Source organism: Egretta garzetta, unplaced genomic scaffold, assembly GCF_000687185.1.
Source record: "Egretta garzetta isolate BGI_Z169 unplaced genomic scaffold, ASM68718v1 scaffold98, whole genome shotgun sequence".
NCBI lineage: Eukaryota > Metazoa > Chordata > Aves > Pelecaniformes > Ardeidae > Egretta > Egretta garzetta.
Window position 1 is genome coordinate 1,873,615 of NW_009260611.1, and position 17,821 is coordinate 1,891,435.

At 38.4% G+C, this 17,821-nt stretch overlaps 1 protein-coding gene across 2 annotated transcripts in view; it reads right to left on the reverse strand.

The window, feature by feature from the left end:
* Nucleotides 1-315: 315 nt before the first annotated feature.
* The window catches only part of MTMR6 (myotubularin related protein 6), a 23,536-nt gene continuing 6,030 nt past the window's right edge, over nt 316-17,821 (reverse strand). For both annotated transcript variants that reach the window (XM_035900408.1, XM_035900407.1), the window contains exons 6-13: nt 17,209-17,341; nt 12,658-12,767; nt 11,495-11,620; nt 10,207-10,256; nt 9,228-9,428; nt 8,477-8,611; nt 8,274-8,400; nt 316-5,888 (exon numbers count right to left, since the gene is read on the reverse strand). In XM_035900408.1, the coding sequence (XP_035756301.1) occupies nt 5,628-5,888; nt 8,274-8,400; nt 8,477-8,611; nt 9,228-9,428; nt 10,207-10,256; nt 11,495-11,620; nt 12,658-12,767; nt 17,209-17,341 (1,143 nt within the window). In that variant the 3' untranslated portion in view covers nt 316-5,627. The remainder of the gene's footprint in view (nt 5,889-8,273; nt 8,401-8,476; nt 8,612-9,227; nt 9,429-10,206; nt 10,257-11,494; nt 11,621-12,657; nt 12,768-17,208; nt 17,342-17,821) is intronic.

Consider the following 17,821-nt stretch of genomic DNA (forward strand, 5'->3'; position numbering starts at 1 on the left):
TTTATTCAATATTTAATGTTCATTAAGTGGCATTATAAATGGACTATTTAATGCCCAGTTAGAATGGCAATATTAAGATAATTTTATTTAAGCTTTATGGATTTTCAAAACACGTACAAATAAAATACTTATTACAAAATTCCATTTGCTAAAGTTTCTTCAGAAATATACATCAAGCACGATCCCCACACACAGATAAGTGACTTTTACAGAGCAATAAGTGCTAGTGAAACAGCCAGTCTTCCCAGATACATTACAATGAAAACAGTTTTCTTTCCCTTTGCCACATCCAACTTTTAAGGTTTTTTTTTTTTCTTGTAAATAGCCAGGTCTGAAGTGAAAATGTGTAAGTAAACTGACTGTGGAAGTCAGCAGGCACTCAGAAGCCCTGAAAGGGAGTATAAGCAACATTTTTTTAAAGTTCACTAGTTCAGGGGTAAAAATCCCTGAGACAGAAAAACAACCAACCCGTTTTCTTTGATGGAAAGATGTTTGTTAAGGGACATTGCCAACAGACAGCCATAAGGATAAATATAAGATTGAAGAGCAACAGCAAGACAGAGCCAGGAAACCAATCTGTAATGCTCAGTAACGAGGAATGCCTTTGTGGGGCAGCATGAGACTTCGCCAAGACTGCCTACTTGCAAGAGAAGTGTTCAGCAGACATAGATGCAGAGATACAAAGCATGAGATGTGTGTGCTAACCTCATCATTAAGATGGGAAAGACTTTTACAGGACATGTCAAAAACTATAATCCCACCTAATTATAAACAGTATATAACAAACCTCAAGAGTTGGAGCTATAAACAAGAATAAATTAAATATTGCACCCCAATTTCAAAGTCACCACCAGGACATTTATTAATCGAAGCCAGTAGATGAAGAAACACAGTTCCATATGTATTTTCTGTTGCTTGATGCCAGTGGAGATTTGCTCAACCAGAAGTGTTTAATAGACCAGGTCACTGAATTAGGGACCTGGGAACTGATTTCAGAAGCAGCACGCCTCTGACCTTCCACCTCAAGTCTCTGAGCTGCTGCTGGGCATCAGAACAGCTCTACTGCTGCTACTTTTTATGAGTCATACCCCAGCAGGGTCCTGTTCCTCGCTATGTGCTGTGACAAGGGTCCTGACTACATCCTCCTCCTCCTCCTCAAGCCTGTTGTGCATGCAGAAGTTGCACCACAGTATTGAAAATCAGTGCAGCACCATAATTCTATTTAACAGGTAGGCAGGTCAAGCTAGCTAGATCAAACCTAAGCTCACCCATACTGTTCACTAATCTGAGCCTTGAGAATAGTGGAAGAAAACTGCAGTAATTCCAGGTTTTGGAAACATCCGAAGCATCAAGAAGCCTGTTACAAAGACAGATATCAAGCACCACAATAAGCAACACTTGGAAGCAAGCTTGGCATAAATAGTGAAAGCAAGTCAAAGCAGACTTTGGTCTAATCTAAAGATCTAATCCTAAAGGTTAATATAGGTTTCATGACCAGTATACTTAAGTCTATGAGCAGCTACAGGTTTAAAACTATTAGCAACTAAACAGGAGTTTTAAGAGCAACCTTTAGGTTCTGACCTAAAGATCTATAAATTACCACTGTGCAGGGATGATCTAATTTGAAATCAGATTATCTTTAAACTAACTAGAAAGCAATCGCCATGCTTACGCGAGGCCCTCATGCTAGCCACATTTGCTCAAGAGCAGGGCAGGACTCTGAAAAACAGATGTCGATAGCATGTGCCCTGGGCTATTTTAACATCAAAATCCTTTGCAGCATTTATCTCACTTCCTTAAGAGGACAGTAGTTAAGCCAAGCTACCCCAGTCCCACTTCAACCCAGCTGTGCATCCAGTTCACCTACTTAGGTTACCAGAACAGGAGTAGCAAGTTCTCAGAGATTTAGCAATGTATTACTTTATCAAAGGGCCTTAGGAAAACAGCAGCTACAGAGGAAGAACCCATCACCTTTCCCAGCAAGCATTCTCCAGAATGCTTATCCTGAGGAAGACACACATCAAACTGTCACAGCTTGATCTGTGATAGCTTTCCCTCTAAAAGAATGTTATATCAGGGCATTTGTTCCACACAGGGATATGCAGCTTTATGAAAGGACTGCTGTTCCAATTCTCCAGATAGATTCTACAGACTTCAGGCTTTTGCCCTAGATCTAGGTCACTAGTAATTGGACATGTGTGGAAAATGCACAGGCTCAGTTCAGTGTTGCTTAATTAATTTCTTAGGCTGTTGATTTGGCAGCCATCCTACAAAACAGAATGGTTGGATATTTAAACTTGTATTGAAGAATACATTATGACAATAGCAAGCCTCCCAAAAATAAGCCCAACTCCTTTGGTACTAGCAAAATTAATATTTTAAATTGCCTCGGGTACAAAGTCAAATCAGTTTTAGTTGCTCAGGTGAGACTATCAGCTTGGTTAATTAAAAGGAACTAGTTCTTTTATAGCATTCAGATTAGAAAAAAAGATCAGGCACAGCACAAAATATAGAAACCCAAAGACTTTACCAAGACCTTCTCAAGGCGAAGCACCGAACTGACAGATGCCAAAGTCTTGCAACCAATGGAGCAGCATCAGCTATAGCAACTTTCTATCTGGGACATTATTTTCCCACACAACTGGCAAGTGCTACACATCAACGCCACAGATTGGAAGAGAAAGAGTTCTGTACATTATTTTGAGCTGTACCAGGCACCTTCTAGTATTGTAACCGCTCTCAAAGCGGCATGTTCATGAAGAAAAGCTCATCCACTGAAATAAGAATTAAAATTCTTCCCACTCCCAGAAGGCTTCTGCCACAGTTTTTTTTAGTCAACTTGCTTGATGTTTTTTAAACCCTTCTTGAAGGACACGAACAGTCCCACTGTGCTGAGTTCTGGCCCATCCTGCCAAGTTTTCTGTTGGAGCTCACTTCGCTACCATCTATTTACTTCACCACAGGTCCCATGTGCCTTCCATGTGCTTTAGGTAGTTTGGCTTCAGCCCGAACAGCAAATGAGAAGAGACAGCTGCCTCTCTGCAGGAACTTCTCTCACTGGTGACCCTGGGGGCTGAGTTGGCAGAGCTATCTGGACTTTATAAGAAGGCTGCTCTACAAAACAGCCTTATAAAATTCTACTTGCATATTAACAGGAGTAAAATATTTATTTCAGATCGGGAAGTACTGTATTTTTTGATGAAGATACAGGTTCTATGCTCGAGCAGATAGTTTTATGGCATTTTAAAGCTGACCTAACATGCCTACCTTGATTTAAAATAAAAAGGCATCCCAATTCCTTTCACTAAGTGAACTCTGCCAATAAAAAGGGCCTGAAGACTGAAATAAACTCACTTTAACAGTACTGAAAGGGAACAAATCTTCTCTTTAAAAGCCTTGTATACAGGGGTGCTCAGATGGTTGTTAAAGTAAAAACAACATACAACAATATTTGCAAAAAAGCTTAATATAATCTTTTGAGTCTATAAACTCTAAACAATAAATATGAAATGTGTACATGGCACATCAGAGCAGCTAAATATTAAAACACGAACAAGTACAAATTGATAACACTTACCTATATTGTCAGTGATAAATTTGTCATTACTGGGATACAGCACAAGCTTAATCTACAGGATGTTTTTTTCCAAAGGAAAACCACAGAACCAAGTTGATACAGAAGGTGAGGGAGAAGGGGAGACAATAAATAACAAGGCACAAAACCCTCTCTTGCTGCAACCCTGTAAGGCACCACTGTGCAAATGTGAAACTATCAAAACCTGTAGTGGAGAAATTCTAAATGTGTTTAAATGAATGCCTAATGTATTTTAAAGATGACACTATGCTCATATCTTTGGGAATAAAAATTACTTATGAACCTTTATTTACACTTATAGGCTTTTAAAAACCAATTAGTGAAACGGGTGAATTAATACTCAAACACAGGAGTCACAGTTAATTTCTCCCAGACAACTTCACAAGTGCAACTTGATCATGACCTGTACTGGCCTTGTTAATAGAGTCCTGGATCCAATATGGTGCAGAGGGAAATGCTGCCAATTATGTAGAATTGTGTGTGGCACACCAGTAATTTTAACAAAGCAGACTTCAGGGATTAGGATGAGAATACTCATTTTCACTTGTAACCAAAAAAAGAGTTAAATTCACAGATAAAAAAGGTCAGTAGCATTAACCTAACATCATACCTACTGATCTTAATACCTGAAATTGTAAGTTATACCTCTGTTTAAGAGCTGGGCACTAGCACTTTTCTTCCCTATTCTGTTATCTACTCAGAAAATCCACCATAAGACAAACTTCAGCAAACACCTTCTCCCTTACTAGAAGGCTACAGATAAATAATTAAGCTTATAAACCGTAAGTGTTCCCCTTTTTTCTTACATCCCATGATCTCTACTGCATCCTGGTAGAAGTTTTTGTCCTCTCTCCAATTATATAAAAATCTCCAGACTGTACTGAAATTACTTAAAATATGCACAGGTTGGACAAATTTTTTACAAGATGAGAAGGGGGTTTCACTAAAAACTAAAATTTTCTTCTAATGAAAGATTTAGGAGGTGCCCAGTTTCTCATGAACTTCAGACAAATGAATGCCGTTTTTGTACTTGGGAACAAGGTCAGTAGACTACACTTCCAAAACTTCTGCTTCCATTCTCGCAACTTGAACAACTGCACAGCACATCATAAACAAGCTGAATAACTTGACAATTCAGTTATTGGCTAAGTTTTCTTTTCTTACATGATGTTGTTTTACTCTACACTTAAATACCTTGTCACAAATCAAAACATTTAAGGTCAGATACAACCTGTAGCTTCAATGATGCTCAATCTACTGAGCTGCCAGAGAAGAAAATCAGGCCAATCTATTACATTTTAAACAACAGAGGAACTGGAAGAAAGAACAGTCTTCAGTGATAAGTTAACATTCATATAGTTATTTGCCAAAAGGCTGTGCCAGCTTAGGCGTGCCTCATTCCTTATAGTCAGTCCTTATATTCTGTTTTAAGGAAATAACAATTTGAGCAAATACAATGTAAACAGAGCCAGCTACACTGCAATAGTAAAGGACAACAATATCGTTGATCTGACAAGTTTAAGGCCAACTATTTATGATTTGAAATATATCGTACTTTTCCATGGCACTTAATACACTGAAAGTTAGTACTGGATGACATTAAACAAGGGTATACATATTCATATCCTATGCAATATATATGTGTAGCTTCAGTTCCTAAAATAGAAAGTTCAAGTTTTCTTGCCCAAATAAAAATCAATCCATGAAAGACAGTCTGTGTTTTCCTACACTGAATAAAGTAACATCACTGTTTTAATCAATTTAGTGCAAACTGACTTAAGTCCAAAGACATACCATTCCTTGATTTTTAGTCACTACTTACCAAATGCCCCAATTTCTTTTAAAACACAGCTACACTTTTTTCTTAAAAGAACAGCAAACACTTGACAACTAGCATGCTGTTCTAGTCTACGTTAACAAAACTTGCTGATATACAAATCATGGTTTGGTCATGCAGCACAGACCCAGCCTCAAAATAATCCATCTCTTAATTCAATCAGTCTAGAAGAGGAGCACAGTGCCAGATTTTAAATTAGCAGGTCATCCTGGCCACTCCAAACTCCAAGCTGACAACAGCAGGCTCAGCTTTCGAGAACTCTGCCACATATTCACTGTAGCGATTGTCTGCTGTGTTGCTGCCCTCTATAGTTCGTACAGCATCGTTCACGGGGATCAGTGGCTGCTCCTTCTTGAAGCATGGAGGGGTCTTCAGTGCCATGGGTGCAGGATGAGCAGATTGCTGATGTTCCTTCACAAGGACTGCATCTGACTGCCCATTTCTCCGCTTTATTTTCTGAAATACAGAATCATAGAATCCTTTAGGTTGCAAAAGACCTTTACAATCATCAAGTCCAACCTAACCCTGCCAAGTCTACCGCTAAACCATGTCCCTAAGCACCACACCTAGCCGTCTTTTAAATACCTCCAGGGATGGGGACTGAACTACTTCCCTGGGCAGCCCATTCCAATGCTTAACAACTCTTGCAGTGAAGAAATTGTTCCTAACATCCTAAGCCTCCCCTGGAGCAACTTGAGGCTATTTCTTGTCCTATCACCCGTTACCTGGGAGAAGAGACCACCACCCACCACACTACACGCTCCTTTCAGGTAGTTGTAGAGGGCGATAAGGTCTCCTCTCAGCCTCCTTTTCTCCATGCTAAACACCCCCAGCTCCCTCAGCCGCTCCTCATCAGACTTGTGCTCCAGACCCCTCACCAGCTTTGTTGCCCTTCTCTGGACATGCTCCAGCACCTCAGTGTCCTTCTTGTAGTGAGGGGGGCAATACTGAACACAGAATTTGAGGTGCAGCCTCACCAGTGCTGAGTACAGGGGGATAATCGCTTCTCTCTAGCATGGCCAGCAGGACCAGGGAACAGTTACTAACAGTGAGCACGACCACTTTACTGATAATATTCTGCTTTGAAAGGATTCATCTCTTTTGCTGGCCAACCCAGCATCTGCAGAACCCTGTATTACATACCCTGGGTTAATATGTTAACAATATTATTAAACATTAGGCCATTAGATAAGACAGTTTTCCCCACAGTTTACAGCATTTGCTACAAGCACTATATGCTTAAAATTTGCAGCTGAGCAGAAAGGCTGCCTGTCAGTGTCCATAGAGAAGGAGAGGTTCTTCCAGGCTTGCTCCTTGTTTGGTTGCTATCAAGATGGGAAACCTTTCAAGAGTACAGGCAGATGAATGCAGACCTTGGTATAATGAGCAAGTAGGGAGCTTGCAGTAGAGCACAAGTCTCTTAAAGACAAAGAGTAGTTTCATACCTAAGCCCCTATTGTCCTTCCTAAAAACCTTCTAAAAGACTTTTCTTTAGATCTGAAAAATGCCGATACAATTTGTTCAGTTGCAGGAATACACTAGAGGATGTCAACTAGAAAGCACGACCGGAAGAAAGGACCTATCTGCAAAGCACTGAGCAAGAGAAGAATAACTTTTTTTCTTAAATTCAAACAATCTCACCCAGTAACTGGGAGTTTGAACTAGTTAGGCTAAACTGATTTTTTTTGTTGATGTGTTTGTGCTCCATTAGAACTGAGACTGAGCCCAGAGGACTTTGGTATCTCTTGACACCAGCTGTTTGAAGACAGGAACAGCAGTAGGAAAGTCTACATCAAGATTTCAAACAACTGCATCTCTTCATCACTCAAGTGAGAAATGTGGTCTCAGGTGAAGTTAACACATTGGAACAAGGTTCTGGAAAATTCAAAACATACTTCACTTTACATCTTGCTTATTCTTCAGCTTGCTTTCACCTTGAGTTTTCATCTTGCTGCTTCAATTGTATAAGAACTTTTAAATATGCAATTAAGATTTGAAACAGTCTAAGTGAAGTGCATTCATTACATTACAGTAGTATCAGTTTCACAACATCTTTCCTCCTAGAAAAGCTGTACTTTCCCCCTCTACCCCCAGCATAACCTACAGGAGTTGTGTTACCATTTCTAGCCACACAAAGAAGTAAAACTGATTATCAGAAAACGTTTGCATTTCTGAAAAAGTATTATTCTGAAGTTTCAGCACCTTAACTGACTACAATGAAGTAGCAATTAAAAGCCACTGATTGAGTCATACTAGAATAAAGTGAGATACGCTGTTTACTGTAGCGCCTAGTAGTATTAATTTATAGAAATCTCGTCTCTGGATTTAGTCCTGTCTTCAAATAAGCATTAGAGTGTATATGCCCCATAATTATGGTGACTTACAACAGCATGCACCTGCATATGTAGTTAAAAGAAGGCCAATACTTACTGCTTCCATTTTAGTAGCTATAATGGAAATAAAACATTTTCAGTCTCCTTTGTTTAGCAACACAGCTGTAGCTATGATTGGTACCTTGTTATCTAAGATGAGTTTTGCATCACTTTAACCTACATTAAGGTTAAGCCATCTCCAGTAATGCTTTGATAGTAGGAGCACTTCTGCATAATACAGTTCAACGATAAAGCAAAATAAATTGTGCCTAAGAGCAAAACATTGGCTGCATAGTCTGGCATTCAACATAGAAGTGTACAGTGAAAAGTCAAAGTCAACTTTACACAGAATAAGTGCTAGGCCATACAGTAGTGACATTCATGTGAAAGCTAGCAGCATTATGGCAGACTATAAATATGAATTTGAAGAACAAGTTGTAAGTACACACACTTCTTTTGTAATACTTACAGCTTCCAGTTCTTTAATGTCTTCCTCCAGTTGTTTATTTTGTTCACTCATGTTCATTATGAGGTTGAACACAGATTGCCTGGGATGCATACTTCGATCAAACTGATGGTACATATTTCTCCAAAACCTGCATGAACCAAACAGTTTTAACTACACAGGATAAACACAAAACTGAAGAGCTACTGTCTGTAATTTAAACTTACTTGAAATTGAATGATACTGTATTAGGCTCCAAAAGAGTGAGTTCTGGAGAAAAGTCTGGATTATACAGAGGATTCTGATATTTCTTTTGTTCATCCAGAAGGAATGGCCACAAGGAATAGGTCTTCTCTTTTAATCTTAAAAGAAGAAGAGATCAAGGTCAAGACACTGACTGCAAGCAAAAAACAGAAGCTGTTCAACTCAACATAATGTCAATCTTAAAGTTAAGAAGTTACCAGAAGTACTTGTAAATCTTGACTTAAGAACTCTTAGTAAAATCAACTTCTTCCTGGCACATGCTAATGTTGGATAGAACTGTCAGTTTTAGAAGGACTACTGCTTATATTATGCAAGTTTTGCCTAGTTGCAATAAATGCTTTTAAAATACAGTTTGAGACAAAAGATGAACACTTTACAGAAGTTTTCTAACTGAAAGCAGTAGGACACAACCTATTAATACTTCTGACTGGCAGGCAAGAATTTTAAGGTTACCTAAAAATAGATTGGGGGAGGGAATGAAGCGATACTTCCAAACTTAAGCTTACCTACTGGGGGAGGATTCTCCCAGAATTAGAAAGACTATCTTCAGTATGCAAAAGCACAAGACGCACCGCTGTTCCCTGATGCAATTCAACATTTTTAGTACTACCAGTCCCATGTCTATTTCTAGTCAGAGCCTAAAATGAAGAATATTCACAGGAGTTCTTACAATGCCAGAATAAACAAAAGGCACATTACAATATGACTGCTTACTTCAGTTCTTCTCGCTCTTTTTGGCAGTTTCCAAGGAAGTTACCAAACTGGCATGAATGGACATGTTCATGGATCTGAAGGAGGAAAGCTTCATTGAACTCAAAGGCTTGGGGGAACTGCTCAGTCAGATTCCATACACTTTCTAAAAACTGGGTAAACACTGGTGAAATCTCTTTTGGATCACCATCCAGCTGACAACACCTGAAGAAGATCCCATAAACAGATTGAAACTGGTTTAAGTTAGAAATCAAAAAAGTCTTAGTTGCATTTGCTTTTAAATGACAGTACATTAATTTGACACTAGCTTTGGTTTGGAGATGAAGCACCTAACTTTGAGAACTGGGGCATTTTTTGAATAGGAATAAGTCTATATTTAACCTATTTTTCTGACTTGTAAGCAATCACACATCTGTATTCAGTACCAAAGAGCAACACAGCACAGTTAAGTTCCTTTGTGTCCATTACTTCTGTAGTTAACATTTGGAGTATATGAGCTAAAAACAAATGAAGCAGTAAACAGCAGCAAGGCTATTGTCATCGCTGATGATAGGCAGATGAAAGGAAAAAACAGAACTCTTAACCTATAGTACTTCTAAAGGTAGGCATGACTTCATCATTAAAAGTAAACATAATTGTAAACTCAATTTTAAAGATACCAAAATTAAGTGGTTTATATTGCCTAAATGGCTGGAATTTATGATTGATTTTGCACTGTCTATGCATCCATGTAGACCTAGCTGTAGTCTTCAACATCTGAGAGGGAGGCACCAGTAGCACTAGAAGTTTACATCTGCAATATAAATCAGTTATCCAATAAGTATTTGAATAAATAGTAATACACAAAGTGTATCATCTACTGAAAATAGCTTACTCATTGCAAAATTTCTAGCAACACTGCAGTAGTTTAACATCCACAAGTTGCCTTTAACAATAGTTCAGTTCACTGTATACAGTTTACTATATTGAAAGAGTAAACTACCTGTCGGAGAACTTGTGCCCAAAAGAGATCCAGTCTTTCTCTATCAAGACCTAGAGGGGTAAAAAACCCAAAATCTCATGTAAAGTGTTACTCAGTCTCACACGCATAGTATTAAACCCACAGGTTATCAATATATTAAATTTGAGTCAAATTACAGTAGGAGCAACTATTTGTCACTTTGTAATTGCTTTCCTTTCTTGGAAGTCTTTCAGAAGACATTCTCAAAGCACATTTCTAAAACTAGTAAACAAGTTTAGCAAGTTGACAACCCGATAACTGCTGTTAAGCCAAGCTCCCTTTAAGTGTAAGTCATGCAATATTAGTATAATTAGATTATCAACCAACTTGCAAAAAATTGCAAAGTATAGGAAGAAATTTAGTATTGCATTCCTACTATCATAGTTTACATAAAACCACGCAACATAATCTTTAATATTTAATAGCAGTAAATTTGTTAATATCAACACTAGCTTGTTTTATCCTTTCAGTCACAGTACCAGCCACCAAAACTAACATAGGACTGCCTGCCCAGTGCAGAAGTTTTCCCAGAAATCGACTTGACAGCAAGGATTAATGAACAAGAAGATTAAATAACTTCCCTAAGGATTACACACATTCTCACTGCTCACAAGAAATGAATCTTCTTCCGATTCCTCTTCAACTTCACTTTTGTTGCTTGTAATATTTGTGGCAGTTAGTTCTAACCCATACATAAAACTAATTCCATGTACTATCTTTTCAGGAGTTCCCATAACACCTTGTATTGCCACTGCAGAACACCAAAGTTTAAGAGTAGGAATATCAACGAATAGTCATACCAAAATTCGTTTTCCTCTCTAGAGAAAGACGAAGAAATCCAGATTGCTTAAGTATCTTCAGGCCTCTGTCACTGGGAGAGTTGGTATCTTTAAATTTTAATAACGTTGATTTTGGGACAAGTGATAAAATCACAGAGGTGCTATAATTTAGTACATCTACTATCTCACATAAGCACTTTGGAATCCTTGTATGTCATAGATAAGGGGCTTTTTTGGATGCAAAAGGCAATCATTGCAACATTTCTGCAGAGTGCCTAATGCAATCCGCAATTTGTATTTCTGGTTTTTAGATTTTAAATGAACGGCTCTTCCCAGTAGCAAAATATTTTTGAAAGAAATATTTATCAGTATATTTTATATTTGTAACTACAAAAAAAGAGCATCAGTACATTTACACGGCTCCCTTTCACACTCAAGCATTTTACATCCTTTATTTACCAAACAACTCAACCATGCAACAGCTTGCTTACCATGAATCCTTTGATTGTTCTATAATAGGAATCTAGTAAGAGAGCTCCAAGGGAACAAACTTGGGAAGTCCTATCCCAGCCATCTGAGCAGTGCACCAATACACTCGCACTCTCAACTGCTATTGCCTGCAAAACATGGTTGGTTTAGTGAATGTTCTATACTAGACAAAAGTCAAAGTTTAGTAAATAAATACAAAATCTACATTTATCCCAAACTTGCAGCATAGACCATTTTATTTAACAAAAGCAGAAAAGTGTTTATTATGACAAAAGGATTTGATACTACTAGAAAGCTAGGAATTTCTCTCCATGGAAGTAGAGAAAATACCTTATCAAGAGAAGAAAACCCACTACCACCTTTGCACAAGGTGACAAAAAACATCTACAGTGGTTCCCAGTTCTCCTTCTAACCCTTATAAAACTAAACTTATAAAAACCCCTTGCAATGCATACTAAGAAAGAAGTAGGCTACATATTACAGACCAAACAGGTGAAAAAACCCAAGACAAACACATCACTAAAGATACTCACTTATTCATCATTAAACTACGCAAAAATTAAGGACTTGGAAATGGTTACTAGATTCAGCTAAGAATTTGAATCCTGTTAGCCCAGATATTTTTGAGGGTCATCTTTAGGAGAAACACCCACTTTTAACTAAGGTAACTCCTTGTTATTTCACCTAGTAAAAACAAAGATCCAGGGTTTTTTCTTCACCCAGCCCCCCTTGACTTCATTGGTGCCTGGCAGAGGCAACTGTTCATTGCCATTTCCTTGCCAAATGAAGTCAGAATAGCCAACTTGGCTTCCCTGCCATAAATGCCCCAGAAGTTCTTTTATTCCATCCACCTCCAAACTGGTTACATCTCTCATAAATACCTAAAAGAATCAGGGAGCATAAGAATCCCTTCATCTCCCAGTAAGGTGACCAAACAGCATTTGAAAAAATCCCAAAACATTAGCTGGCATATCTACATCTGCAATCATAAAGAAACATGTAATTCTTAAACCAGCATGAGATGTATTGATGTACTAAGCATCTACCTCCAAAATGGTCAACTGCAAATTTTTTTTTTTTTTCTTCACATTATATAATGTTAAGTATAGTTTTGCCTGGTAGCAAGTTGACTTCCCATCAAATAAAGCAGCAGCATGCAAGTTACCTTGACCAGGAAGACAGCAGCATCCAAAACAGCTTTGATGTGACGTAGCCATCCAGAACTCTCCAAACCAGACAAAAAGTCATTGACAGACAAGCCCTTTGTGCCAGTGACTGAAAGAAACCAAGAGTTAGAAAACCTTAAGCAGTTGCAGCTACCTATGCCCTGCAATGGAGAAAGAATAATAATCATATATGGTTTCTAATGCCCTATGTTGTAAGTTGATTAGAAATCTTTCAGGGAACCACCACTCAAATGCTTAAGAGAGGTACTACAAGATGTTCTCCACACAAAATTCAACTCTGTAGAACTACAGTAACCACAAATAACAAGAGTAAGATCTTTGCGTCTTTTGACAAAATAACATTTAAAGTAAATACACAAGTTATCCCCAGTATGAAGCACCACCCTCACCTTACCAGGGAAGGCAACAATAAATGCCAAAAGCTTACCAGAAATCCTTAAAAATTACTACTAATAGGAAGTAGCTGCATCCAGACAATATACACAGTTCAGAGTAGTCAGACTGCCAGAGTTTCATCACCTTTTCCACTTTGCTTAGGAGACTAAAGTGAGTGCAGTACAAAGACATGGTGATGAACTGAAAGCCAACAAGATTTTGTTTACCGCCAGACTCGACATACTACAATTCTGACTGATCTCTACCATTCTTCCCTAGTATACTTTGATCCTGTAACAATAATGTCAGGGAAGAACTCAAGTTAAAGGAAAGACACCCTGCAGCATAGTGGCAAGAGGCATACAGGTAGACTGAAAGTTTCCCACAGAGACACTCACCAATTCACAAAGAGACAGATAACCTGGTTCTTCTATGATTTTGAGTAGCAACTCACACAGATACATTACTGTCCAAGCACAGCAAACTTCTGGCAATAATACTTGCTGGCTAATATAGTTTCAGCTATGTGTGATCCTAAGAGAAGATACCCGAGGTTGCCATCTAGTGGGCCCCAAATGAAAATAAAAAGGCTCTGTAGCCAAAAGGCATCAGTGGGGATACAGCAGCTGCAAAGTCATCTTTCTCTGCATTCAGTCAAGTCCCCTGATGTAACGAAGGCTATAAACTCTTAACCCACTGCCTCACAGAGCTTTCCTGTACCTGCACTACATGTTTCTCAGCTTTCAGCCATACAAGTTTTGGTACACTCCCCATTGCTCACGAAGAGTTATAGCATTCAGCAGTAGCTGGTACTATAACAAAAACAGGCTTCCAAGTAAGTATTGCAGCACCTTTTCTAAAGCCCATAGAACTTTGGAATTTACAAAACTATCTAGCAAACCATAGCACATTGAGGTAACAAAGCATCAAGAGACCCCTGGATACAAGACCTAATTTTAAAGGTTAGCCTGTAAATATCAGTAAAAGCAGCAGAAGTTATGGTAGTTCTCCCTGGTCTTTGAAAGAGAGAGCATCATTAAGCAAGAGTCCTGCTTCTGAAAGGTCTAGCACATGGAGGAAATCAGCTGAGAACTACTCAATCCTTTCAGCTAGTTCACACTCTCTCTGCACCAGTGGTTCCATACACCTGTTCAATCCCAACACAAGCAGGTCCACCACTACGGTAAAGGAAAGAAACTAAAAATATCAGAACATCTGGAAATTCAAACATCTGCAGGGAAGGGATTGGACAGACATGGCAATGTCTAGAGGCACTAGCCATGGCTGCTCACCCCTGCAACCTGCAGCTTATGGTTTAAAGCACAGGCTTTCAGCTAGAAAACAGAGGCTTCCAGTCCTCAGTTTGTTTTTACTCAGATCCTGCTGCCAAAATCTGCTTTTGATCAGAATTTTCAGCTTGGTAGAAATATTTCACCACCAGTATTTCCCTCTTCTAGCTAGATTGCTGTATTTTTTATAAACCAAGGCAGAATAAGAACACATATGTTAAGCCCAAAGAATTACTTTCCATTTCTGTGAATTAACACAGAAATGTTTATACTTAGTGATAAAATAAAGAAATTGTATTGACACTTATACATTAAAAAAAATAATCATTTTAGTCCCTTATGGTCCCTTAGAAGATGATTTATGGTACCACTAAGATGTTTAGCTACTTCATAATAACTATCATTCAAGAGAGGTTTGGCTATATGGATCCCATCATGAAAACTCATGCTGTGCATGCACGTAAGCCCCAAAACCTCTATGTTCCACATACTCTACTAGCAATGCCTCTAGCATCAGTTCCAGAGGTAACTAGAACCTGCAGACTGAAGCACAGTGGGTGGGGGCAGAGATTGTTTTTAACAGATAAACAAAACCAGACCACTCCATACAGACACTCCACCTAACCTACAATATACCCTTAGTTAACACACTTCCATCATCAAAATATATGCAGCAGATGACAGTGGCTATTATTGAGCCTTTTCCTCAAATATTTCCTGTAGAAATGCTGTTTCTTGACATACGCAAAACTGTTTTGCTTATCAGAGTTCTACCTCTTCTGACATGTGATACTGTATTTTTGAATATATAAAAAATGGACTTTATTTAATACCACAGCCACAAATTTAGTCTACGTGAAGATTCTTCCATTAGTGTGGTATAGATGGGCAGTCCACCCATCAGGGGAGCAGAGTCATGTCCACACCAAAGAAAACTATGTTAGAAAATTTTTATTTCACTGCATGCAAGATATTTAAAAACAGCTGAACCTAAGGTGAAGAACAGATTAAGTCCTTCTAGCATGCTCCATGGTGTAGTCCCATTACAAAAGGGTTTTGTGAAGGATTGTCTTGCATTCGGTTTGCAAATGGAATTCTGAATAAAAGATTCTGAAGAAAAATCAGGCAGATAGACAAAGAGGCTAGGAGCAGGACACATGCTGAAGAATGAGTAACACTTGTTTGTTATAAATAAAACTGAGGACAGTCCCAGTTATAATGGCTGGAACAAATAGGGTCATTGATATCGCATCCCTGATTTGAAAACATTCAGTTCAGCACATCCAGGGGAAGCTAGTACATGGAAGTTAAATGGCATTTTCCTCATTTTAAGCTATGAACCATTTTCATAGCATTTCCCTCCTGGTCACCCCACTGACGGCACATCTCCACAGGGATCTGAAGAATAAATTGCTGCATACCTCCTTAAGTTTTAAGGGTCCTTCCTACCCCTAAAGACACTTCTACTTCTAGACTGATATTCAGCAAAACTCTAGTGAATGATACAGACTGAACAGAGGTAGAGTAACTTTGTTCCTTTACCCCAAAACCTGATCTGGAGAACACCTATAGACACCACTCATGATTTTGTTTCAATTGAGTTTAAATAAACCAGCCCTCCATACAAGGAAAAAACTAAGCCATATTTTGTCCTTAATGAAAGCTACAGAAAGGCATTTAGTAAGTACCATTGGTGGGATGCCAAGTCAAACGGAAGGAATGTGAAGTCTGTAACATTTAACTGCACCAGACATTACTACACAGCAGTGAGCCTTTTTAAAAAAAATAAATCAAGATTTATTAGCTAGTTTTCTGGAACTGAAGATATCAGCAAAAGAAAGAGAGATTATACCAGACTTAAAAAAACCTGAGGTTCAGGCTCATGCTGCTCATCTTTCCCATCAATAAATTACATGCAGGAATAACCACAAAAATATGTATTATCAAAGCTCAGTAGTATTCCATACAGAGTGCCTGAAGAATAGGTTAGCAGCAGATACAGGCTGAATAAGAGTAAAGTAAGACTACACCACTAGTCTATAAGATTCCTCGACTAATGAGGGCAGAATGTCTTCATCAAAACAGGCTTCCATACAAGTGTAAGCCTTCTCCATGACTGGAAATATTTGCATAATTAGAGAAGGCAAGCACATATATATATATATAGTTTGCCAGGTGTGGAAGCCTGACTTCTGCCACTGTACTCTAACCTCAGTATTAATACTCCACAAAGCGTCTTAAATTTGTTTTCAGCTGTTTACCTAAATAAAATATTAACAGAACTATTTAATAGACCTCTGCCTCTCCATTTTCACCACCAGGTGGCAGGCAGTGGCACGGTGAAGTGGTTCACTTTTCCCCCTGCCCCCCTCTCTACAAGCACTCTAAGAGGTACTACCAGCACAGAAGCGGCTCACCAGGCCAAAGAGCTCAAATTTTGTACAGACCATATGCTTACTGTGAATTCTGTAGAACTAAATGCTCCTTGAAGAAGGAGTATTCTATATATGAAAATGTATGTACAGAACACACCATTTTGTGTATTTGTATTACACGTGTGTATACATGCATGCATACTCAGAAAACACAGACATCTTTCCCACAAGCCACTGACCTACTAATCAAGTTCACTCAAGGCATATGTGCCGCTCAATTTTCTTCAAAATAACTCCATTCATTGGGCTCGCAGTTTACAGGTAAAGGTTTGAGGTAATTCATTACCGCAGAGCACAGCAAACTGGTACTAAACATAGAGCTGGGATAGACTAGAGAGATCAATACAGTTTGTACAAGCTATTACTAAAGGCTTCAAAAAAGTATTTATGCTATTTTCATATACACTATTACAGTACAGTTAGAACATACCTTCCAGAAGTTTTTGTAAGCTGGATCTCATTACATGTATATTTTCAATGCCAACAAACTGGAACCTAATGTTAGAGTAGTTGTCTTCATTCTCATAGCCCTTCCCAGCAGCTCTGTTTGCCATCGCATTAAGCTTAAAAGAACAAAATAAAAATATTGAAAACCAGTACTTGAAATAAACCTCAAATTAAGAAATGAAAGTCATGCAATTTCAATGGAATACATTGGGAAAAAAAACCTTTACTTAATTACACAAGAGCACATACTATAAACAGATCCCAATAAATTAACAGTTCGTGGCAAATCACCTTGAAAGCATTCAAGCGTATGAAAGGCAGTCTATAGTTAGAGCTGACATATCTGAATAATGCATTGAATGATTTCCTGTTCTCTCCTCCATATTCCCACCAAACCTTTACTTAATTTCAAACATTTCTGAACAAAGACACTACAAAACAATTAACCTAAATAGGAAAGAGTAAGACCCAGACTTAACCATCCATGTATTCCCAGGCATCCTAAAAATGTCGAGTTTGGGGGTAAAAAATAAATTGCTGCAACTATAAAAATTACAACTATAAAAACACCACAGTTGGCTCAGTTTCAGTCTGTC